Source organism: Chroicocephalus ridibundus, chromosome 6, assembly GCF_963924245.1.
Source record: "Chroicocephalus ridibundus chromosome 6, bChrRid1.1, whole genome shotgun sequence".
In the NCBI taxonomy this organism is placed as follows: domain Eukaryota; kingdom Metazoa; phylum Chordata; class Aves; order Charadriiformes; family Laridae; genus Chroicocephalus; species Chroicocephalus ridibundus.
In genome coordinates, this window is record NC_086289.1 from 51,924,892 (window position 1) to 51,949,142 (window position 24,251).

General features: G+C 41.1%; 1 protein-coding gene across 1 annotated transcript in view; it reads left to right on the forward strand.

Moving 5' to 3' along the window:
* Window positions 1-235: 235 nt before the first annotated feature.
* WDFY1 (WD repeat and FYVE domain containing 1) overlaps window positions 236-24,251 on the forward strand; it is a 28,520-nt gene continuing 4,504 nt past the window's right edge. Inside the window, exons 1-10 of the mRNA XM_063338064.1 lie at window positions 236-425; window positions 8,372-8,439; window positions 10,170-10,243; window positions 11,466-11,520; window positions 13,306-13,456; window positions 16,167-16,279; window positions 18,868-18,994; window positions 20,601-20,706; window positions 23,061-23,162; window positions 23,897-24,027. Coding sequence (XP_063194134.1) covers window positions 289-425; window positions 8,372-8,439; window positions 10,170-10,243; window positions 11,466-11,520; window positions 13,306-13,456; window positions 16,167-16,279; window positions 18,868-18,994; window positions 20,601-20,706; window positions 23,061-23,162; window positions 23,897-24,027 — 1,064 coding nt within the window. The 5' untranslated portion in view covers window positions 236-288. The remainder of the gene's footprint in view (window positions 426-8,371; window positions 8,440-10,169; window positions 10,244-11,465; window positions 11,521-13,305; window positions 13,457-16,166; window positions 16,280-18,867; window positions 18,995-20,600; window positions 20,707-23,060; window positions 23,163-23,896; window positions 24,028-24,251) is intronic.

Genomic DNA, 24,251 nt, shown 5'->3' on the forward strand with positions numbered 1-24,251 from the left:
GCGGTGGGCTCCTCGGGCCCCGGGGTGATGGAAATACCTGTATTTAACAAGCCCCCCAAGAGTGCACGGGGAGAGGACAGCCCCGAGCTGGATCTCCTTCTCCTGCTCTTCCACGACGTACGGCCCCGCGCGGCTCTTCTACTCCAGAGACTACGCCTGCCCCGGCTTGCGCCGCTACACGGGGCACCTCGGCCCGGCGGGGCGGCGCCGCTACACGTAGCGTTACGGCGGCGGCTGGGCTCTCCCCGCGCCGTCAGCTGACGGGCGGCGGGCCGGTCCCGCGGCAACATGGCGGCTGAGATCCACTCCCGGCCGCAGAGCAGCCGGCCCGTCCTCCTCAGCAAGGTCGAGGGGCATCAGGACGTGGTGAGCGCCGCGCTCCTCATCCCCAAGGAGGACGGGGTCATCACGGCCAGCGAGGACAGGTAAGCGGAGGCCGCCGAGGCGCTTCACGGGGCTGTGAGGCCGCCTCAGGGCCCGCTCCCCGATGGGGGCTTGGCCAGGGGCTGGGCCGGGCAGGGTAGGCCCGGGCGGCTCCTTGGTGGAGGGTCCGCTCCGCTCTCTCGGCGGTCTCCCTCCGTGCGGGGCTGGGGCTGAGACCCCCCGGCCTCAAAGCCCACCAGTCCCGGAGCCTCCATCTCCCCGATCCCGGGGCCCCCCGAAGCGGGGGAGCAGGGGGAGGTGGCAGCCGGCGGGAGGTGGCTGAGCCCGGGAAGTGTAGCGCTGGGGAGAGAGGTGTGAGGCGGGGGGGCAAAAAAAGTCCGTTTTTACGCTCTAACTTTGCCAAGAGGCACACAGCCATGACTCTTTGCCTGGAGCCACAAGGAAGTAACCGAAGCTGCAGTTCCAGGGAGGAAAATAAGCGGAGCTGCCTTCATGGCCGCCGAGGGAGGCAGCGGCTCGGCCCGCGGGGCTGCAGACAGCCTTCCCCCACCCGTAGGAAAAGGTGCTTGTGCACCACAGCAGTGTGTTCCAGCCCCCGCCAAGGACATGGGAAAGTACAACTCGTTCATGTGTGTAAAAGGGTTCTGTAGTGAGCAGAAACAAAAATGCGGGAATGTGTTCTCCCTTGCCCTCAGCTGTGCTGGCTGAACCACTTGAGGGTACATCACTGCTTCCGCTGTCTGTCAGGAGAGTTTAGAGCTCCCCGAGCTGCTTCAGTCCCAACAAGCCCATTCTGAAGGTCTCAAACCTGCTTCATTCTGGCTGAAACAGTTCAGGGAGTGAGTTAGCAGATCTGCAGGAGAGGCAGTGATGGGCCACTGAGGACAAGGGTTTCTGGGTGGAAGGGAAAATGTCTTCAGAGTCTAATCCTGATCCTCAGCACTGGCTCACAAAGCATGTGAAACATCTGTCACGAAAGCTGGTAATGTCATTAAGCAGTTATTCAGACCAAATGAAAGCGGAAATGAGGAAGGAGGTAGCATAGGGGGTTGTTGACTAGGAGAGAGCTGAGGGGTCTGCAGTGTAGTGGTGAGAGCTGGAATTTCCCCCGTGCTGCCTGGAAACTAACTTTTTGAATGTGAAGAGCAGTAGGAGATGCTTCTTAAGAGCTCCTGTCCAAAAACTGTGGCAGTGATTGAAAGGAACATGTTAACGTATGCAAGTGCATTCTTTGAGAGATGGCTTGGTGGAGAGATAATTTTACTGTTGTAACGTGAAACTCTTAAAACTGAATTTGCATTAATTTTTGCATGAGTTCTCATTTGAAAAGCCTGACCTTGAGAGTAACAGTAGGTTATGAGCACTGAAAGTCAGCAGAGCCGTGGTGTTACCTGAACTAATGAACTGTCTTTTTTGATATTTATTATTAGGTCAAAAAGAGCAAACACACCAGATAGCAGCAGCATATTCTAAGTTTAAAGCTTACTATTAGCCATGGCATTCAGGATTTGGGAGAGACGGGAAGAGATCAAGTGCAAAGGATGTGAACTTGTCCTGATTGAAGTAAGGTTTACCAGATATTGTTAGTTTTTAGTTAGCTGGCGTTAAAGCAATAAAATTTGTGTAGGACACGTCACGGTGCTCTTATGCAGATCAGGTAGAAACACTGTCAAATTTGTCATACTTCTCAGTGATCTGGTAACGTCAATATGATATTAAAAATGTGAAACTGTAGCTGCAGTTATTGAAGTGGATTATCAGCACTTCTGAGAAATCAGAAAGTGCTAGTCTGTTTTGACTTCCTGTCGAGAGGTGGTAAGAATGTGTTTTTTGTTGGCATGCTAGGAATTGTTTTCAAGTGCCAGTTGAACTCTGTAGAAAACAGGCAGTAGAAGTAGTTGAATTTGGAAGACTTAATAAGTGGTTCTTTAAAGTGACTGATTGTATTCTGCCCCCTTCCTTCCCCCCCCGCCCCCGAAGAGAAGATAAGCACACTTAATTCTTATATGACCTATGAGTTATCATCACTGAATTCTAAAAGCCTGATATACAAATGCTGTAAGTTTGGGGTAACTGAAGCCAAAGATTTCCTGATGTTGTTTAAAGGGTATTTGAAAATATTTTTCTGAAGCATTTGGAGCCAGGCTCCTGTTCCTCAAAGATGTTTTTTTCAGCCATCAGATTGGGTGTCTGTTGTAAAAGGCCATCAAAGTGCTCTTAAGTGCGCCAATATTAGTGTTAGGGTTGTACCATCAACTTCTAGCATGTGATAGAAATCTTGATGTTCTGTCCCAAGCTTCCAGAATGCTGGAGTTTTGGGTGCTGGAAGCATCCAGCACAGCATTAGCATGATCAGAGGATAAAAGGCATATGTGCTTCTCAAACTGTACGGTTAGATAGTGGCATATTAAATATTTTCATGCTCTTAGACATCATAGTGTGCAGTGTGTGCGCTGAACGGTGGGTATTTAAGGGAAACAGAGTTTTGTGATTCCAGAGAACAGCATCTGCCTATTCAGAGCTTGATTTTGCAATTTAGTAGGACTTCTTAGAGTTTAAAATGCAGTTTCCTGCCTGGTAAAGAGGTAAACGGCGTCCTTCACTGTAGTAATACCTACCAAAAAGCAGCAGGATTTAAATCTTGACCCTTCGAAGCAGTAGTAGATACTGCTCATTGTTGAACTGTGGCAGTAATTGTACCTAGCTTACCTAGCTTGCTGCAAGCAGTGATGCTTGGATGTGTTAGAGGTGTTTTCTAGCTTTGAAAGATGGTCTTGGTTGATCTCTTCCCTTTGTGTGGAAATGGCTTTCTGTACTATATGCTGGATAACAAGTTTTGAATGGGACTGAGCAGCTTCCTTTGTATTCCGCTTTTGTCTGCAGTTATTCTGATACTGTCTTAGTACTGTGCAGGGTGAAGTGGGATGTACCCACTTTTTGGATGATAGTGTGGGCTGAATCTTAACATGTTTGTGTTCAGTTTGTTGTGATGCCCTTCTTAAAGGAGAGAAGAGGAAATGGCAATCTTTAAGAGTTCATATCTGAGTTAAACCTGAACAGAATTTCATGGTGCAGCCTTGCAGAGGTTTGTCTGTAACAGCCAATGCCTGCCTCTAAACTTCAAGGTCTAATGCTGAAGGTTAGCAGTTTGTGTGCTCAGGCTGCGTTGATAAGACCCAAGGATGCAGCTGCATCATTATGTGGGCAAGTTCTGGTGGCAGATACGGACCAATGCAGAGAGCAGAGACTGTTACCCACCTTTGGCGTGTATAAATTTCTAAGAGAAGCTTTGGACTCTAGATTACACTCATGTAGCCTGCCTTACGGTGGGAGTTTACTTAGATCTTTAAGCTTTCAGAAACTGTTGCACTGTATTACCTCTAATCTAGGATACCTCCTACAGCAGATCAAAGCCTACTCATATATCCGTCACCTGCAGTTTAGCATGTTGGCAAACTTCTTTCTCTCCTGTTTGTTCACTAAAAATGGGGTGTAGGTGTTAATACTGCATAACAGATTATGCTGCTAGCAGCAAGCAAAGTACAGAGTTCAGGAAGTGAAAGAGCTGCTGTGTACAACCCCTTTGAGCAGTATACTAAAAGAGTAGGGCCAAAGTATTTTTGATTAAATCTTAATACAGCTAAGGCTGTCAGGTATTTCATAATAACCAGTCAGAGGAATGTGTTTACAAGTTCAGGAGCGAGGAAAACATTGATGCACAAACATTCTCCAGGAACATTGTAGATTATCCTCTTATTAGAGGAGTTGTAGTTCTTTCTATTTTAGGTGATATTTCCTAGAATGAGAAGTAATGGTTCTATTCTTTTTGAGGGCACAAAAGCTGCAATAGTAGATCTGTGAATACCAATAAGAATCTAGCTCTTTTTTTTAAGTTTTGAAGCCAGAAAAGGAAGCTAGAATACCTGCAGGAGTTAAATAGTTGATTTTCCCAATCTAATTTTTCAGCAGGAGGCTTGCCATCTGTGAAGCTTTCTCAGAACTTACCTAGAAAGGATGATTAACTCTGTCTCCCTATAGGCATCTTGCCTGACCCTGGCTCCAAGATGATGATTGGAATCCTTGCAGTGTGTCCCTCAGCCTGGGCAGCCACCTCAGGTACCAGCTGTGAGATAGATCCATCTGCTCCAGGCTGGTTTGTGTTTTCTCAGAGCTGAGATAGGCCAGTGTGGGCTGCACAGATCTGTGATACTGTCAGGTCTCTGGACTTTGCCTTGCTGTCCTTGTTGTCAGCAAACAAATAACTAAGGCAAGATGAGTGTTGCCCAGCTGTAGCTTGGGATGCTGGGGGACGATACAAGACGCTAAATGCAAGATGATGGTATTCTATTTACCACAGGCACGTCTCTAGAGTCACTAGCACATCTGAATGCTGGTATTCTGTGACTTGTCAGCAGCTGCTATTGCTTTGGAGCTGCTGCTTAAATTGCAGTATTAGGGCTTTTTTTCAGTTATGGAACTTGAATATTTGTCAGAACTAATGTCTTAGCAGAAATTCGATAAAAAGCATCAACTGCAAGCTGTGACCTTGAGCTTACATTGCACTGTGATTAAACTGGATTCCTAACGGTGTTTTGGGAAGGCAGTCAATAGCAGTCTAAATACTTCTGGTTTATTTTGACTACCAGAAAAATGCAGTCTTATGTTTTTGATGGGAAAGCAATTGTCAGTGATTGATTTCAGATAGGAAAGCAAGTCTTAGTGGTTTTAAGGTGTTGGGAAGATGAAGTGCTTGGACCAGGGCTGGTATAGTTGCACAGTACTTGCAGCAGTGCTTGTGTTGTAACAAGTTTGGATTTGCCTGCTAATGTTCCCTCACTCCTTTCTCCCAGACATGCACACATTTGGCTTTTAGGGGGCATCTTATGTGGCACGAGCACAAATGCTAAATGCTGACGGATTTTCTTGCCTCTCAAACCCCAAGTTTTTTTTATTTCCAGCACTGTTGGGTGCTTACTCACTCTGTAAAAGAAACAGCAATTGAGGACAATAGAAATCCTTAAGGCCACACTCAGTATTACTTAAAGATGGCTTTAGTGTGTGTTTCTTTATATTATGTAAAATAACCCAACCAAACAAAACCCCCACTTTGAATTACTCTTCTATAAATGTGCATGCTTTACAGCTGAAAGCAACTTCTGGTTCAATAGTCAAGGTTAGGGAAGTTTGGAAGGCTTTTTAAATCTTGTTTTACTTCCTCCTGCCACTTTCAGATATCTGAGTCTACTGTAACTTAAAAAGTATGTATCTATCTCTGAGTGCTCTTCAGTGAGTTTCGACATTTTTATGTCCTTACTGAGACTGCTGTCAAACAAACCTGTGTCTTTCTAGGCCCCAAATGGGGAATGCCTAAGGAAAGGTGAGTGATAGCCAGCTCTTCTCAGGTACTGGGCACAGGCCTCTCCATTAAATAAAGACCAAGTTTTGAGAAAAGTGCTAAAGACTCTAGGGTTGTTATGGCAATTTTTATAATAAAACATTTCGTGGTAGAAGACAACTGTGGAAGTGCCATTGCTGGAGGACTTCTCTGGTTCTTTAAGCTAGAACTGGTATTTCACAAATTAGTTTGTCCTAACAAAAGGAGATGCGCCACAATGAGAGATCTGTAGAAGAGAGAATCGAGGAGAAGGTTATTAATTGAGAAGGTTATTAATCGAGGCACAGGTTATTTGCTGACTACTGTGAAATGATCTCTTCAAATTTTGCTCTGTCAGAGCTTTGTATAAAGCTGTCAGCTTATCTGTGCAAGCATGAGGCTAGCGAAGTCTAAATCTTACTTAAACCAAAATAAGAAGCTTTCAGAAGTTAATTTTGCTAACTCTTGCAGCTGTTTGCTTAGGTTCTCAACTTCAGTGAGGGACTGTATTGTTGATGATCAGTGCACAAACTATACTTCTAGGACATTATTTTCTTAGAAAAAGCAAACCCTTGCTTCCTTTATATTAATTCCTAGTTTGGTGTGATTGACCAGAATACTACAAGGAAACAAAGTCTACTTTGGGAAAATGCATGATCTCAATCACTATAATACATCCTAGTTTTTTTAATATCAAAAGTAATTACATGATTTTTGGCTAGAAGTTGAAGAGTTGAATTAGTAAGAGTGGAAGCTCCCATCCAAGAAGCTCAGAACAGTTTCAGTATGATGGAGCTGCTTTAAAAAGCAGATTAAAAATCCATTATAATGCAGAGGTGCTAACCTATGCTACTATTGGCATTTGCATCATAAGAATGACTTGAAAGCATTGTTTTTTTCCTTCTCTCATGTTACTAAGAAGTAGCAGCTGCTCTTCTGAAGTGTTAACTTTCTGATTGTGAGGGTGAGTATGGATTACTGGAAAGAGGAAGTGAAAGCTTTTAAGAGAGAGTCTTAATGCAAAATATTTAATGGACTGGAGTAGTGTGCATTTGCCACTGAACTGGTGGCAGAGGGATTTGATTCAAAAGCTGAAAATTATTGTTTTGAGGCAGTGTGTATTCAGTTTTAGAAAAGGAAAGTAGTACGTTAAGGGTGGGCGTTGTCTGCTTTATTTTTAAGTTGTCTTTTAAAGAAAGGCCCTTAAATGGATTACAAAATGAGAATGCTACCTTTATGTCTTCAACCTGAAAAATTCTAGTCTGGATGCAAGATACGAGTCCCCTCCTGTGCTCTTTTTGTTAAACTCTTACTGGCAATCCTATATGATGTTTATCAAGTCTATCCACTAGGTTTCTTTTTCTAAAAAATTCTAAATACTAGGCCTTTATTTAGCTAAAAGTAAATACAACAACTCATTTCAATGAAGTCTCTTGACAGCGTTTCCAGGTACACATGTTTACAGATCAATTAGGTTTCCATTTAGGAATGAGGAAGTTGGATTTAAACAGTGACAAGAAGGTAAACAATGGTTTGGAGAGGAAATTTCAAGTAGACTTAAAATAACCTCAGCACTGTCTACATGTATGCTCTTAACTTCTTGATGTAGATTCCCTTCAAATGTGCCTATTGTTGGAATGTTTTTAGTTGACAATAACTTTCCACTTCCTTGCTGATTCTCTTATATCCCTCCTCCCAGGATGTGACAGTCATGAGAGCAGTGTGTAATGCTAAATATTCTCAAGACTGTTTTTGCTTTCCTTCCAAGGCCTAATTCTGGAGGGTTACAAACTAAAATCAATTTTAGAAAGAGCCTTAGTGTGCTTTCAAGTTGTCTTGTCAACTTCCTTCAATTCCTTTTTGACTGGCTAATAAGTCCTGTTCATATTTAGGCCAGAGGAGCAGTGGTACTAACATTGCTTGTCCATTGCATTTGTAAATGGGGGAGTAGAGGCATGCCTCAGAGGAAATAATACTGAAATAGATATGATGTACTTTATGGATCCATACATCAATATTTGGGGATGGAGATGTCAGTAATGTGCTGGTCTGGAGGATGAGGTACTTCTGTTACTAATATTCAGTATCTGGCTTGCTGAAGGATGAGTTGCATGGAGAAGCTGTTAAAAATTCAAAAGTTCAGGCTTCCATAATGGAACAATTTGTGGTTCTTTTTTTTAAACATAGCAAACACTTAATCTTCTATAAAACAAACTGTGGTTTGCTCTGCCAAAGCTGGAAAGTTCCCGAAACTTGAATTTGACTTAAATCAGCCAGAGCCAAGGAGAGGGAATTAAAGGAATGCAATATGTAGCAATTTCTGAGGTGGGCTGAAATGGTATTTCCATTTCGTACTTACTGAAACTCAATATATAAATAGTTTTGAAGAAAACTCTTCATGATTCAAGGGTGTCTATTCTTAGTACTATTATTTTTGTTATGTTAGAGTACTATCGGTATACTCTTATTTCTATTATGTTGTTGTTCTATTATGTTTGAGTAGCAGAAAAGCTAAGATGATTGGAGCTGATATATAAGTAATGAACTTGTTCAGATGCAAGGGATGACGTACATACTTAAAACTGTCTTCTCCCCACTCTTCCCATGACACAGAACAATACGAGTATGGCTGAAGAGAGACAGCGGACAATACTGGCCCAGCATCTATCACACCATGTCATGTAAGTACAATGCTGGAGATGGTAAGTGATAGCCAAGCATAGCATGGGGTTGTTTACCTGTGCTGTGGGGGGGAATACCTCCTTCCCATTTCCCCAGGTGCTTGATTCACTCGATGATCTTAAATTTGGGAACTTTGCAGCAACTCTAGCTCAGTCTTTAATTTGAAAATAGCTGCATAATAGGTGAGATCTAAGGCAGCATTCTGTTAGAACCATATCCTTCACCAGGTAAATCACTGTGTGGATCTGCAGCTGAAAATGTCTCAAATGCTGGCAAATAACTGATCTGCTGAATAAGTGTGCTTTCAAACCACTAGCTGAAAGTTCAGACATACCAAGGCATGCTTTATTTTTCTTTTTTTTTTTTAAGCATTTAGATTATTAAGAAATCGATACTGAGTAGCAGCTTCAGTGCTAAGTAGATCTTGAGAGTCAGTGTGCTTTATGGGTTTTGAAACATCACTCAGCCTGGATGCTTTGGTGTAACTTCTTTACTGTAGAGTTGCTGCCTAGACATATACCACATATAAAAAGAGGGAATACAATGACAAAATAAAACATCATACATACAAAGGATAGTCTTTAGAATGACAATTTCTGAACTAATTTGTATACAAATGTTAAACGAAGACCAAAGAATTGGACTCCTTGATGTTCTGTGTCTTCAGATGCAGGCTGAGTAGCCTAGGATCTAGATTAGAAATCCCAACTGTAATATTTTTTTTTTCCTAATAGTTGATCTAAATTACAGCAGCTGCTCCATGTATCAATTTTCTAGATAGACTGTTCAGATTGTGCTCTGAAAAGGTTTATGCAAAATGAAGTGCTCCTATACGTAGTTCGAAGGGATGGACTTGTCCTTATGCAGTATGACCACTGAAATATTCCAGACTGTCCTGCCTGGCTTTAAATTTCTAAAAACACCTTCAAGGCCACGTTTTCTGAGGGTCTTGGAGAAGAGGGTATTGGTTTAGAACACTGTATCCTTCTCATCCTTATAACTTGCAAGTTTAATGAGGACATTCTTCAGTGAAATTTTTTCACAAAATTTTCATCAGGAGACTTTATTGTAATTTTTTTGTCATTGCTTTTCACATCTATTTTTAGCCCTTAGTTTATAACAGGGAAGTAGGTCTGTAGAGGCCTTCTGCTAAAAGAGATTGTATGTAATCTCAAAAACATGAGTCGCCTTAAAGTTGCAGAAGTTGAGATATGATTCCATATGAAGTTGGCATGCAATTACATTTTTCTGTCTATCACTTTACTCTGTAAAGAACAGAGTTCTTTATAGTTCTTTATAACTCTGTATATAACAGAGTTATATACAAGAACAAGAGTATTGTTCTTGTATATAACTCACGGCTCCATTTGAGGTAATTTTAAGGAGCTCAAGTTCTTAAGTGTAACTAGCTGCATATGCTGTTGCTGCTAGCTGGGCTTTCAGCCTGTGTAAAATTCCTCTTACTGAGGTGCACCTTGCGGCAGGAAATCGTGGTTGCATATGGTTCCTGGCGGTATATCTGACTTACTCTAGTGGTGTACCTCTCCTCAGCTTCACATATGGGAATTTAACTGTCTTACCAAGGGATATTATCTATGTAGACTAATTTCTATTGAGCTACTTATTCTTAAACAGCTTGTGTCCTGAGTGAAAGAATTGGTTTTAATCAGTCATGTGTATCCTAATACCTCTATTTCAATAACTGTAATGTGCTTTCTTTTTTTGGCAGCGCCATGTTCAGCCATGGCGTATCATCATGACAGCAGACGAATATTTGTAGGCCAGGATAATGGAGCTATCATGGTAAGTTGCTGTGACTTTTCTTCAGAACGCAGATTAGAATTGCTTAGATTGTCTGTGAGCACCAGGTGTTGCTGGCAGCTGATAATTTGTTTTCTTTCCCTTCTTTTTGGAATGCAACTACTACTAAATGGCTGAACTTCTTGGCAGTTCACCCGAGATGTACATGGGAGGACTGCAAATAAATAAGGGTTCTTCTGGCTAAATGTGAGCCACCTAGCCTCAAGAAGTCATTGAGCCATTAGTGTACTAGTGGACCCAAACTAACACACTTTATCGAGAAATTATTTTGAGGAGTACATTAAGCTGGACAGAGTGCCACGGCAGTGGACTAACAGGGGTTGTGAACTGCAGCTAGGCTGCATCTGGCCAGAAGTATGGATCTGCCTGTATCTTGCCATGCACGTGTCTCTGGATTTTCTTCCTGCAGATCTTTTTATGATGTGGACATTTCAACACTAGCTCTAAAATTACAAGAGGCAGGATTGATTTTATTTTTTTCTGGGAAGTCTTCCTTCTGTCTTTCTGTACTCTTGCTGTAATGGCTCTCCCTCTCCTGGAGAGCAGATACAGATGTCATTACAGAAAGTGGGTCTGTATTCTTCCCCTCTTTTTCTTGGCAGAGGAGGGGAATCTTGTGACTTGTAGATGCTTTAATGGTTTCCTTTCTCTATGAAAATAAGGTCAAAATAGTAAGTGTCCTGTGAGGAGCCTGGATGCTGCATGAGTGTCGTAAATAGTGATTTTACTGATAGCTACTGTGAATAGTCTATACAGAACTACATAGAATAGTGATTCTAGTGATAACTACTTGAAATTGTAAACTGAGACTGTTAAAATTTCAATAAGCCTAATACATAGAGAATACTCTCACTTAAATCAGTCCATTATGAAGTCTCAGATACTTAAATCCTAAATTCTACAAGATACAGTTTTCTTTGTTCTTACTGGGGACAAATGAGATCTTATCTCTCCCTATAATCTCCCTTCAGCAAACTTGACTCTGAAAGGGTGCTCCCTGTTGAAAATGCAGTTCATTAATAACTTTAATTTACAGTTGGTGTGTCAGTGTGCTATGCTCCAGCTTGAAAAACTGCTAGTTTTTAGTGAGGTGTATTGCTGCTATGCAAATTTTGGCCTGCTCTTGGTTACTGTTCTTTTTTTCAGTATCAATATTGCTTATATCACTGCTATATCTTTTCTAATGGTTACACTTTGCTTTTAGGAGTTTCATATTTCAGAGGACTTCAATAAGATGAACTTTGTGAAGACGTATCCAGGTAAACTGTAAAACAGTGTCTACAGTAAGATTTGTGTGAAGGGGAGGCATCTAAAATAGTTGTGAAACTGGACACCGTCACAGATTAATCAAGTCCAAATATGCTTTAAATCTGACTGACTTTCTAGTTGTTGCTTAGTTGGGGATAACTGCCATAAGATAAATGTTCTGTTATTGAGTAATCCTCAGTCAGTTGAGTCCGAGTTGCAGTCATTATCGTTAAGTTCAGTACATCATTAGCCTGCAAGTGTAATGAGCCAGAACTAGTGAGTTCAGATTTTGCTCTTCAGGTGGAGTAGTTGTGCTGCATGAATGTTAAGGTAAGAGCTTTCTAAAGGTGCATTTTGGTATTTGCAATTTCCATCCTTACTTTCTGTAATCACTGGGCTTGATTACTTCTAGATGAAGGTAAGAGTCCTCACCTTCTCTGTCATTTTAGGAGAGCAAGAGGGATGAAAATGATCTTATTTTTCTGGTATGTGGGGAATAGGGATTGTTCTAATAGTTATGGAGAAGCCAACTTCATCATTTGGCTGCACATCTTTAAAAGAAATACAAAACTTGATTGCTGGTTAAAACTGGAATATTAATGTGAAAGGCCTGGAGGAGACTCTTAAAGACTGCAGATTATGTATCAAAACAAAGTGCAGTTTGTCTTATGACTCCCTGACACTGATAGAAGTTCTTGCTTAGGAGAAAAAGACCTTGTTCTTAAAGCAACAAAACCTCCCTTTATCCTAAGGAAGATGACTCGACAACTCAGTCAAGGGAAGTACTTGCATGTTGTGGGCCAGGAGGGGCTTCTCTCTGATGCTCATGTAACTTCTTGTTTAGTGGCAGCATTCCAGACAAAGCTGGGTGGGCTTTGGTTTGCTGTCACATGTAGCAGTTTGAATGCTGTGGACTAGATACGCTTTCCAGTGCTTAAAAGTATGAATCACAGAATGGTTTGGGTTGGAAGGGACCTTAAAGATCATCTAGTTCCAGCCCTGCTGTGATGGGCAGGGATCTTTTCAACCAGACCAGGTTGCTCAAAGCCCCTTCCAGCCTGGCCTTGAACACCTCCAGGGATGGGGCAGCCACAGTGTCTCTGAGCAGCCTGTTCCAGTGCCTCACCAACCTCACAGTAAAGAATTTTTCCCTAATATCCAATCTAAATCTCTCCTCTTTCAGTTTAAAACCATTACCCCTCCTCCTATCACTACACTCCCTGATAAAGAGTCCCCTCCCATCGTTCCTGTAGGTCCTTTAGATATTGGAAGGGGCTATAAGGTCTTCCTGGAGCCTTCTCTTCTCCAGGCTGAACAACCCCAGCTCTCTCAGCCTGTCCTCATAGGAGAGGTGCTCCAGCCTCTGATCATCTTCTCAATCTGGGCATAGCTCCCCTGGGGTCAGGAAAAGAGGCACTTAAAGCAATTAAGGTTTTTAGATGTGTGATGTTCTCCCTGGAAGCTCTGGCCTAACTAGAGGAAGCTGAGGGTTTGCCTGCTTCTTAATCAGAGCATCTTGGGTATCTGGGCTGAACTCAGCTTCTCTCTCTGTGGGAGAAAGGCTTAAATTAGCTGACTGACATGTTGGGTTCACTTAAGCTATTCAGAAGGCAAATACCAAATGAAACAATGCTAACCTTTTAATTCAGCCTAGAGGCAAGTACAGTATGGTAAAAATGTCTCCCTGGGGCATTGCTTAGTTATCATCTTCAGCCTATGTCTCTCTGAATTAGAACATAAGAACCCATTGCTTTGATTTTAAGGAAAAATGAGCCAGAATCTTTTTCTTCCTACAGCTCATCAGAATCGAGTGTCTGCTATTACTTTCTGCCTGACGTCAGAGTGGGTGATCAGCACTGGTCATGACAAGTGTGTCAGCTGGATGTGCACCAGGAGTGGGAGTATGCTGGGGAGACATTACTTCACCTCTTGGGCTTCATGTCTACAGTATCCTTTGAAAAATTATTGCTACCCTGAAACTGGACGAGTACTTTATTCCTTTAGCTCAATTTGTTCCCTCCTTTTCATGTAAAAAGCCAGAGTGATATCTCTTGCAAGTCTGAAAACCCTTATTCTGATTAGATGTTTGATACCTTTATTTCTGTTAGCTGTTGTTAGATAGTAGAAGGGGATGTTGTGACCTTGAGTTGCAGAAATGGCAGTGCGTACTAGTTCCTAATTTTGAGATATTTGTCTGTAGCATCTTGTGGAAGTGACTAGTAACTGTATCTATAGCCTGGTGTGTATACTCCTCAGCAAGTTACTTTTTCAACAGATGCGAGTGTGCATTTGAGTCATTCTAGAGCATAAAACATCATGAAAACCCTTTGGACTGCTTTAATTTTTCTGTCTTTGCCCATGTTAATATTTTCTATCTTTAAACTACAGGCTACATTGAAACTTTACTAGTTCCTAGTAGTGATTTGTGTGCAGTTTGCTTTCCTGCAAATTGTCTTTAACTTCAGCAGTCATAGCTTCAGAACTCCAGTTGTGTATTCAGCTGTAAGGACTTCAGGGTATTCTTTATCCTGTGTAAAAGACTTACAAACCTAGTAGCTTAAAATATAGTTCGTATATCAAAACTTTTGAGCATGAGTTAAATACTTTAAATTTTAAACCTATTTCTTAGCACTTGTAATGGTGTCAGTTTAGATGTGGCCCGACAGTAATTGGAGGTACTGGTTGGTGTATGAGGATTAATGGCAGTAATGTTGTAGAAGTGGCGTGATTTAAAAGCTGAAAGAGGTCAACTACATCTCTTGAAAAAATAAATACCTCTCTAGAATTGCTGTATGCCTGTGTATTGCTATGAAACTAGGAGGAAAGCTAACCGCTTGTTTGCCAGCAGCATGTCTAGCCTTCTCGGGTCTCCCACCTGTGCAGACTCTGCCTTACTGACTGAAGAGCTGATAGGTTTGTATTTTTGTACTGTTGCTCTTTTTTGCTGTCCTTCTAGAGTCCAGGGGCTTTGTGTCCCACGAAACATTTCAGGTACAGCTAGCCCCAGCTGAATGCAGCACAGAACTGGCTTAATACTGTGTGTGTGTGTGTTAGGAGACTAGTTCACAGAACAGTCTGGTGCCTCTGAGCCTCACTGTTTGAATTCAGTGGGTTCTATAACTAATGCTATTGCAAATAATGGAACAGTTTATTATGAAAACAGAGAAAAGAATATGACCTTTTCTATCAAGATAAAAATAAATTTCCATTGAAGACCTTGGCATTTGAAAATGCATTATAATTGATCCTGCCTTTGGACTTGTGTTTGGAAGAACTAGCTTTCTGCTGTGTGTACTAGGTGCTTAGCCTCCCTATCAGGAGGTTCCTTAGGATTTATTTGTTAATGATCCTATGCGTAAGTTTCTGAAAAACACAGCACAGTGCCTATTCTTTACTGGATTAGTGGGGATAATGCTATCCTGAACTTCCAAGATGAAGAAAGGATCACGTGTTCAAGGACTTAATGGATTTGTTGAAAGCAAATTGTTTATCTCGGGATTCTGAAGGCCTAAGAGGGATTTCAGAATGTCAACAGATGACAAAACCTCTGCTTTTTCACTTATGGTGGTGGGCTTTTTGGTATAGTGACTTTTTAAAGTTAGTCTTTTCTGTTGCTTATTATGGACTATCTTACTAGCTGCTGCTTTTGGTTTTTTTTGTGGCTCCAGGAGGACAGGTGAGTTGATCCACAACTCTTGGGTTATGTGGTATCATCTGCATGGGCTTTTCGTAGCTCTTGCTTATATCCTGAATAGCAAAAGCCTTTTAAAGGTGGCAAATGATCTGGTCCCATCCAGCTTGCTGTGCTTTAGTTTACATAGTTTAGTTACATAGTGACAAAAACTGAATATCAGAAAATTGTTATGATATGTAATGATTTTATCAAATATGTCACCTTGTTAGTAGATCACATGTTAGGATGTGGTGTGGCTTTTATGTCAGTGTTAAATGAGAGAACTCTTTCTGAAATACGGTTCAGTCTTCGATACCGTGGTGAAGGACCTGCATCAGTAAACTTGAAACTACAGAGAGCAGAACAAGAAATTAGATGGTCTCACCTTCTCAGTAGCTAGAAGATTGGGAGTGTACTTCCACTGTAAGGTGGAGGGTCAAAATCCTTGTATCTTAGTTTTCGTGTCCTGGGGACATCAACTAGTATAACATACTACAAAACTAAGAGTTTATGGGAGCGGGTACTAGGTAAGACTGAATGCACCCAGCGTCCAGTGAGGTGCTCCTAATGGTAGCTCTGCACTGCAACAAGTAGCCTGAGGAGTTCTGGCATCTCTTTTAGAAGATCCTGAGTGTGTTCTGTAAATATCTGCTAGAAATGGTGTAAATCTACTTGGCTTGCCTTTAAGTAGGAGATGGATTATCTCATGGCTTCTCCAGTGGCTTTCTGAAATGTTTCTCACTTGTTTTCCATACCGTCTTACTTGCACATGTAGGGAAGGGTGAGGAGAAGAGAGGAATGAAAAAGGCTTAACTATTACAGTCTCCAACCCCTTTGGAAGTAGTTATGTAGATATTTATCTGTCATATTAAAATGTTCTTTTCCAATTTGTTTAGAGTCTGTAGCTGACAGCTGTGCTATCTGTTTCAGTCTTGCAAAATACTTCTAAAGAACAAAGGAGGCTTCTCCTTGACTGGTGTTCAGATATGATTATGAAACTCGGCATGCATTTGTTGGTGATTATTCTGGACAGATCACTCTCCTGAAGCTTGAGCAGAATACAAGCTCAGTTATCACAACACTCAAAGGGCATGAAGGTAAAGTAACTCTTCCTCTAAATTCCACTTGACCCAGATGATAGTACCTGTTTGTAAATCGGGACATTCAGTTGGATATCTACCTCTTAAGGATAGGTGTCGGATAAACAACTAGTGCAGGGTAGCAGCTATCAAAAGCCGTACATATGACTGTCTCTTAAAGAACAGACACATTCTTGCTGATTAGAGATCTTTGCCTTACAAATACTGACAGGTATTTTTACTATAGATGAAGAATAAAGGTAAACATATGCATTCAATTAAACACAAGTTATCCACTAGATGGCCACCTTTAAAAACTTTAGTCTCCGTAACATTAAAAAGAAAGGATGAGAATGTGTTACCTTTTTTTTTTCCCACCCTCTGGAGACCTTGTATTACTATAAAAAAATATGTAAAGCAGCTTTAGCAACCCCCAATCTAGATTCTAAAAAGCTGCCTAATTCTTCACAATGCTGACTTTAATGTTCTGATCGGTCTTAATGAGACTCCAGTTTCCTATGTTTAGCTGAAACTAAGCTATATGCAAGAAATTTAGAGAGCCTTTGAGAATCAAAAGTGTCTAGTCTCAAAGACAAATGTCCCATCCTGCATAGTACAGCTGAAGTCCTTATATCAAATAGTCTGTAACATGATATGGAGCCACTGTCCACTGTAATGAATAAGGCAAGAATGCAAATCACAGAAGAATATGTAATTTAATAATATGCTGAGAGAAGAAAACAAGACTTAATGCCTCTTCCCATGTGGTACTGGCAACTTTCAAATCAGCTGACTAGTTTGGGTAGGGGTGAATTACTAAGTCATAAGTGTCTGACCCACTGGAAAAGACTGCCTTGTTTCATAGCTGTAAGTATAGAGTAGACTTTGTTAAAGCTGGGTAGGCTCCTGATTTACAGATGACTGCAAAATGATAAAGCCGGCTTTGAATGAGGGAGGCAAGTTGAGATTTTCAAATAAATGCCTCTTCTGCTTTCAAGCAGAATTTCAGATTGTTTCAGTTAAGAGCAAAATAATTCTCCTGGCCCTAGAGACTCCTTTACCTCTGTATGCTTTAGCACTAGTCGGTGTTAAAATGCAACTCCTCGATAGATGATATTGTTAGTCTGAAATCAGTGTATCTCGACACTACTATTGAGTTGTGGTGGGCCTCCAAGCACCAACTTCAGCAGTGCTGTAAGCATGCAGACAGCTTTGCCTTATATATAAGTTCCTTAAGGGGATTGTGATCCTCAAAACAAGAATTGATCTAGTATAGAAGTCGATTAAATTTGATGGGCAGGAACAGGTTTTTCTTCAATTGGTGTAATAGTAGTTCCTTCATCTTTTTTATTTTATGTTTTTTTTAAAGCAAAACAGATTATGTGTAACCTTTTTTCCTCCACAGTATTTGCATAACATTCTCAAGGCCTGGTAACTCTAAACTTAAATGGCATCTAGTTCTTCTCTGAGTGCAGCTGTGTTTGCCAGACTTCAAAAGTCTGACTTCATCTTGTTTCCTTTCTAGCTCTTGCCTAACTGTGACTTCATAAGCAAGTAAGGTTTGCTTTGCAGTCTAAATGGTTTTAGAACTTGTCCTTCAACAGTCAGCTTGCAGAACTCTCCATACTTAACAGCCTACTCTGTGCAAGGCTGAGATAATACTCAAATCCGCCTTCTATGGTGCGAATGGTCACTGTTCTCTCGGAGACAAGTGTTTCCAAATGGGTCAGTCTGAAAACAGTGTAGCCGTAAAGGAGGCAAGAAAAATCTCTCGCTCCAGAGAGCTGGAATAGACTGATTTGGGCTGTAATTACCATTCGTCTTGCTTTCAGACTAACAAGGCTTTTGATGACAACTGAGCAATGGAAGGATGCTTTAAAGGGAAGGCTGTCTGTAGGGAATAAAATGTTCAAGTGACTTCAAAACTATAGGCAGCATGAGTGACAAAATTACTTCTTCAGTCTCCTGTCTACATTGCCATATATACGGGTTTAGTATAAGACCGCTACTATCAGATGACTCGTTTCTTTCTATGTCTGACTAATGAGGCGCACAGCCAGGTTGGGCCTTCTGAAATCTGGTTTTGTGATTTAGTATGTAGTGGCCAGATTTAATAGTAGCAGTGAAACTCACTTGGTTTCTTATTCCAACTATTTTGAAGTTGTAAATAGTTATGTAAGTGAGGTGGTTTACCTGTGAACATTGCATGCTGTCCTGCAGCCACTGTACAATACTTACTGTATTGTAGATACTAGTCTCTGCTTGGCAAGTTTTAGTACTTTTCATCTTCCAAAGATCGCATAGCAGCCTACTGACTCTTTAACAACTACCTAAATACAAGAGGCAGAAAGCTAATAATTCAAACTTTCTGGCTTATTCTTTGCATCTAACTTTCTTCTTAGAGATGTTTTGTTCTATTGTCAAATGTTCTTTGCCTCTCTAGCAGGACTCTGTCTTGCTGTTGCATGCTGTCCTTTGCCTTAAGGCTTTCGATATCTGTTACTGTAGTAAAGGAGTACCTCAGGTTTCACTTTAATAGCCCAGAAGAACATCATTATGCTGGGGAGTGACTCCCTTAGATCTAACTGCAGAATGTTCTTTCCTAGGAAGTATTACTTCCCTGTGGTGGGATCCTGTTCAACGACTGCTCTTCTCAGGTGCCTCTGATCACAGCATTATCATGTGGGATATTGGTGGAAGGAAGGGGCGAACGCTGCTGCTCCAGGGACATCAGTATGTAACCGTGTCTTATTTTTTCTACATGTTCTGTAATGAACACAGAGTCCCAGGAAGACTAAACAGCATGGCAAAATACCTGAATCCTTGTGAATAATGGAGAAAATAACCTTTTGCAGAACTCTGAAGACTTTCAGGGGGAAGAAGGATAATCAGTACTAGGAAAGCATTACTGATAAATCCTTTTTTTGCTCATGTTTGATACTTCTAAACCATGGGTAATGAGAACATAACATAAAAGTAGGTTATAGAAAGAGGTGGGTAAAAATCCTAAATCACCTTGCTTGGACTTTATGTAAAAGTTGCATGCTTCTGTATTGTAAATACTTCCTTGAGTTGCCTGTGAGGGTGGGGCTAGAAACTTAATGTGTAAGCATGTTTGTGTACCCATGTAGAATAAGTTTCAATATGTTCCTGTTCTCTGTGTATCAGTGAGGTGATAAACTGATTGGCTAAATGACAGGGGGTGGGGGTCTCAGCGTCAGAAAAGCATGTCACATCTCCAGAGTTCTGTGGGATTAGGTAGTTGTCTGTATTTAATCAACTCTTTATTTTTACAGACACATAACACTAGCTGCTATTTTTAAATCTAGGGCCTTCGTTCAGTCTGACAGGCAGTGCACCACTGAAGATATATTCTACTTAGAAACGCAGTGGTAGTAGAGATCTTGTTTATGTTTAAAGATGTATTTGTATAGTGCATTCTCCTCTTGTCTAATTCCATAGATGCCTCCATCCACCTTTGATCAAGACTGATAGCCTTAGCCCTAGAACTCTTGTTAAATCTTGAGGATTTAGTTTTATGGCTAAAGAACTAATAATAGAGTACTGGTTACAAAAAAGTAACTGAAGTCAGTGACTGGAGGACTTTATACTGCTGTTACTGCTGCATCATGTGTCCTGGTGAAGACTTATAACACTGTTAGTTTCTCTTCAAACATCACACTTAGCATCAAACTTCATACTGAATGGGAAAGTAAGTTCTTCTGAGAAGCAGAATGGCTTTTTTAATTCAACTTAGATGTTGCAAAGCAGTCTAATACCATTGAGATCCTTTGTTTAGTTTCTTAGGGTAGACATATTTTGCCATGACTTTATTTAGGATTAAACTGTCTTACTGGTGAATGCATGCTTTGTTTTGCAGCTGCAGGCTTACATACTGTGACTTGTTAGCAAAAGTGGAAGCTCCATCTGCTTCCTGTATCTTGAAACAAATATTTCTCTTTATTTTTCCAGTTGTCTCTGTTTTGATAACTGGCTCTCCTTGCCAACACAGAAGAGAATTTGCATGTACACTCTGGGCCAGTTGACACTCAGCTCACTGTCAGTGCTTACTCCCAGCAAATGTTAGCATGGAACTGTACCTCTGATATTCTGGTCAAGGCTGTAAGAACACTGCTCTAGGCAACATCCTGATGCTATGATAGTGCTTAGGTGACAGCATCTGTTCTCTCATCTTCATAGCTCTACTTAGTAGACTTAGCAAAGTGTTGGAAATCAGTTTTGGCTTCCTAGGTAGCTTTACAAGGATAAACTGGGGTTTGGTGGGAAACTAAGCTTTGTTTTAATACGTATGGGTAAATAGTGTCTACTTTGTTTGCAGTGACAAGGTGCAGGCTATCTGTTACATCCAGCTGACACGTCAGCTGGTATCTTGTTCAGCTGATGGGGGAATTGCTGTTTGGAACATGGATATCAGCCGAGAAGAGGTAAGGTCATGTTCTAGATCAACAATTTTTTTATTCTTTTTTATTTTTTTTCTCTTTTCAGAGGCTGATATGGCTTTGCTTAGTCAGTTTTGCAGGCTGTTTTTCTCATATCGCCTGCAACTTAAGACTGAATGATGTTATTAAAACCTGTATGAAAATCTGTGGCTGTCCAATTGCAGTGGATGGATTCCCAGGACAGGAGAAGTGCAGGACAGGCTTGGGACTGCTTAGAGTCTTATCTCAATGAGACAACATGGTCACTGGAATGGCTACAGCCTTTGCTGCTGGAACTCTCTAAAGCATGCAAGCCTTTACAGTATAGAAACCAATGGACTGTGCTTCAGCAGTCTTGAGATAAGTTCTCAACTCATGTCAAAGCAGGTAAAGAAGTTTTGAGATGCAGCTCATAATGTAGAGTATCAGTCCCCAGACAATATATTTTCTAAAGATCTCAGTACACAGCAAACCAGCCTGCCATGTACATTCTTTCTGCATCAGTTCATATCCATCATAGGAGCTGAAAAGATGTATATTACTACTATCGTTGGTTAAACCATAATTATAGAAGTTAGCTTTGGTTGTCCCCATAAAGCAGTATTTAAGGCTCAGCCTTCTGTGCCCCGTTGCTTTTCCTTAAATGCAAGTGTCATGGGTAAGAACTGTTTTTCTGACATGTGTTGAGCTGTCACCTTAAACACGCTGAATGCTGCATGTGATTCTAACATTTTCAGCATCTCTCCAAAACTTCTGTGATATTATGAATCTTTGTAGTTGCAAGGAATTGACTTAGAATACAATTGGGAAAACAAGATGTGGCCATTTCTCTTCTGGATCTGCACACAATAATTAAGGGATCTTCTGAATAATAGGCAGTTTTAATACAATTAAAATAATATGGTTAACTTAGAACAGCCATGATGTCTCAGAACTCATTAGAAAAACATAATAGAGCCCAGTCCAAAAGCAAAGAAACTAAACGCGTGAAGAACGATGAACATAATGAAGCATTAGCTAGCGAATCATGTTATAGGGTATTCTCAAATACACACTAATGCGCGCAAGACTAGAAGACAGACTCTTTTGATTAAAAGGAATGGTAACTCCACTAACAGCCATACCATTGATCTTGGGCGGTTCCAACTGTATGTTAGTAACAGTGTTGGAAGTGTTGGCAGGTTTTTACTTCCTATTTAATGCCTGAATAGGAAGATACCCTGTTTTTCTGTTAGAGACAGCCAGAAAGTGGATTGTCTTCTCAAAAATGCTATTAAGTGAAAACTGCTATTGTAAGTAACTGAAAGAAGCAATATGGAACATCTCACTTGGCAGAGAGGCGACTCGTTTCTTCTTTCCTCCCCACCCCCCATGCTGGAAACGTTACTGCCCTTTACAGTATTTTCCACTGGCATGGGGGAAGGAAGGGGATGCAATCGAGGTTGAAAATGTAGGGGATGCAACCAAGGTTGAAGATGTAGGAACTGGACATCTGGTATTAACAAATATTGATGGTGATATGGTGGCGCAACTGACAGTATTATTGTTTTATTACTGTCAACAATGGATGTAAGTGAATTGAGAAGAAAAGCTTCTTTGTTGTTCTAGCTTTCTTCCTTTTGCGTTTCAGGGAGACTCCCCCATCAGATGTGTAAAGTTGTATAGAATACACGTGTTCTAATTCAAGTCTATATATGAAAAATATTGTGCCTCTCTTTCCGTCCCTTACAAGGACGCTCAGTTGAAGTATCTGAGAGTGCTGAAATATGTGAAAGCTACAATTATTTTCATTTGGCTGAGTCCATTTATGACAGGAAAAATATGTGGGTGGGAGAAGGGATGCATAATGAATATGTGGGCAGGATGCAAAGTGCAGATGAGTTCTTAATTATCTCAGACTGCAATTCTAGGGAAGCAGACAAGATATTTACTTCAGAATTTACTTCTTGACCTCCCTTCTTAGAAGGGATGACTGCCTCATAGCTTCTGCAACTTGGATTACACTAGCCCTTAAAAATCATCTAGGCAACCAGAGCAGCAGTCTTTGAATGCCTGCAGCAAGTTTAATAACGTAGATGTTTGAATTAGTTTTCTTATTAAGACAGTAACATAACCTACTGCTGTGGGCTTAAAAAGTATAGGAGGTGTGTAGGTACAAGTAACTGTAGTCTTGGGTTTGTGGTTTTTTGTACTGAGCTTCCTATGTACTATACCGTAGGCAAACTATTGTTGTAACGTCTAGAGCTGAGACAGGGCATCTTTCCAAGTAAAACTTTACTTTGGGCTCTTAAAACAAACTTCCTTGGCTGTTGTATGAGGAAAAATAATTCTGATTGTTTGCATCTCTTGCTCTTTTGTAGGCTCCTCAATGGCTAGAAAGTGATTCCTGTCAGAAGTGTGAACAACCTTTCTTCTGGAATATAAAGCAAATGTGGGACACAAAGACATTAGGGTTAAGACAGGTGAGATCGCTGGTTTGAGTGCTTAGCTGTACTTCAGCACTTAAGCAAAATGCAAACAGAAAACCACTAAAGCTGTTAGATCTTTTAAACTGTTGGTTTTTTGCTGCTTTGAAGTGAGGGTTTATTGAGAGGTTACAGCTTCTAGGCAGTGCTGAGAAATTTCCAAGTTCTATGGAAAGTGTTGCATCAAACTTCTATCACAGGGCAAAGCAGGCTGTGCTGGGACTGCTCCGTTGGATTTCTCTGAATATTTCTGTACACTGAAGCTGTGGATAGCTAATCCTCAAGTGTTGTGTGAAGTAGCACACAATGCCCCATAACTGAGAAAACTGCAGACTAACATAAGGTTATAAGGTACTCAGTTCAGTGAAGCAGCTTTCTTTTTGGAGGGACTGGACGGGCACCAAGACACCCATCTGTTTCTGGCTTTCTTAGACTGTTATTTTCTTGGTTGCTTGTTCAGCCCTCTTTTCCCCCTGCTCCCAGAAAGAGCTTGCAAAAGGAGAAGAGGATGGACAGGGAGAATAAGGAGGTAAACCCATTAATGGCCAGCAAGACTCTTCAGAACTCCAGAGTCCTTGGTCTTTGCTTGAAGTAACAGAAAACTTCCTAACAGTTTGCTTCCTAACAGGTTGCAAACCAGAAACTTCATCGTTGTTGCTCAGTGAAAACTTGATAAAGTGGTCAAGTGGCACAATATGGTGATTTGTTTGTTTGCTTTTTCCTCCATGAAGCATCACTGCAGAAAATGTGGACAAGCAGTATGTGGCAAGTGCAGTACCAAGCGGTCAAGTTACCCGATCATGGGATTTGAGTTCCAGGTCCGTGTCTGTGATTCCTGTTTTGAGTCAATCAAGGATGAAGAGTGAGTATTAAGGAGTAATAGATTAAAGTAATACTGCTGAGGTGCAGAAACACTTCTGCCTGCTCCACATCCACACACAATGCTACACAAACACGGCAAGCTGACTCTGCTAAAAGGCCACCTTTGCACTGCAGTAGCAGAGATCCCTCAGCTGGCTCTGCAAGCTGATTTAGATCAGATGTAGTATTACAGCTTTATCCACTTGATTTCTTCTTTTCCATGAG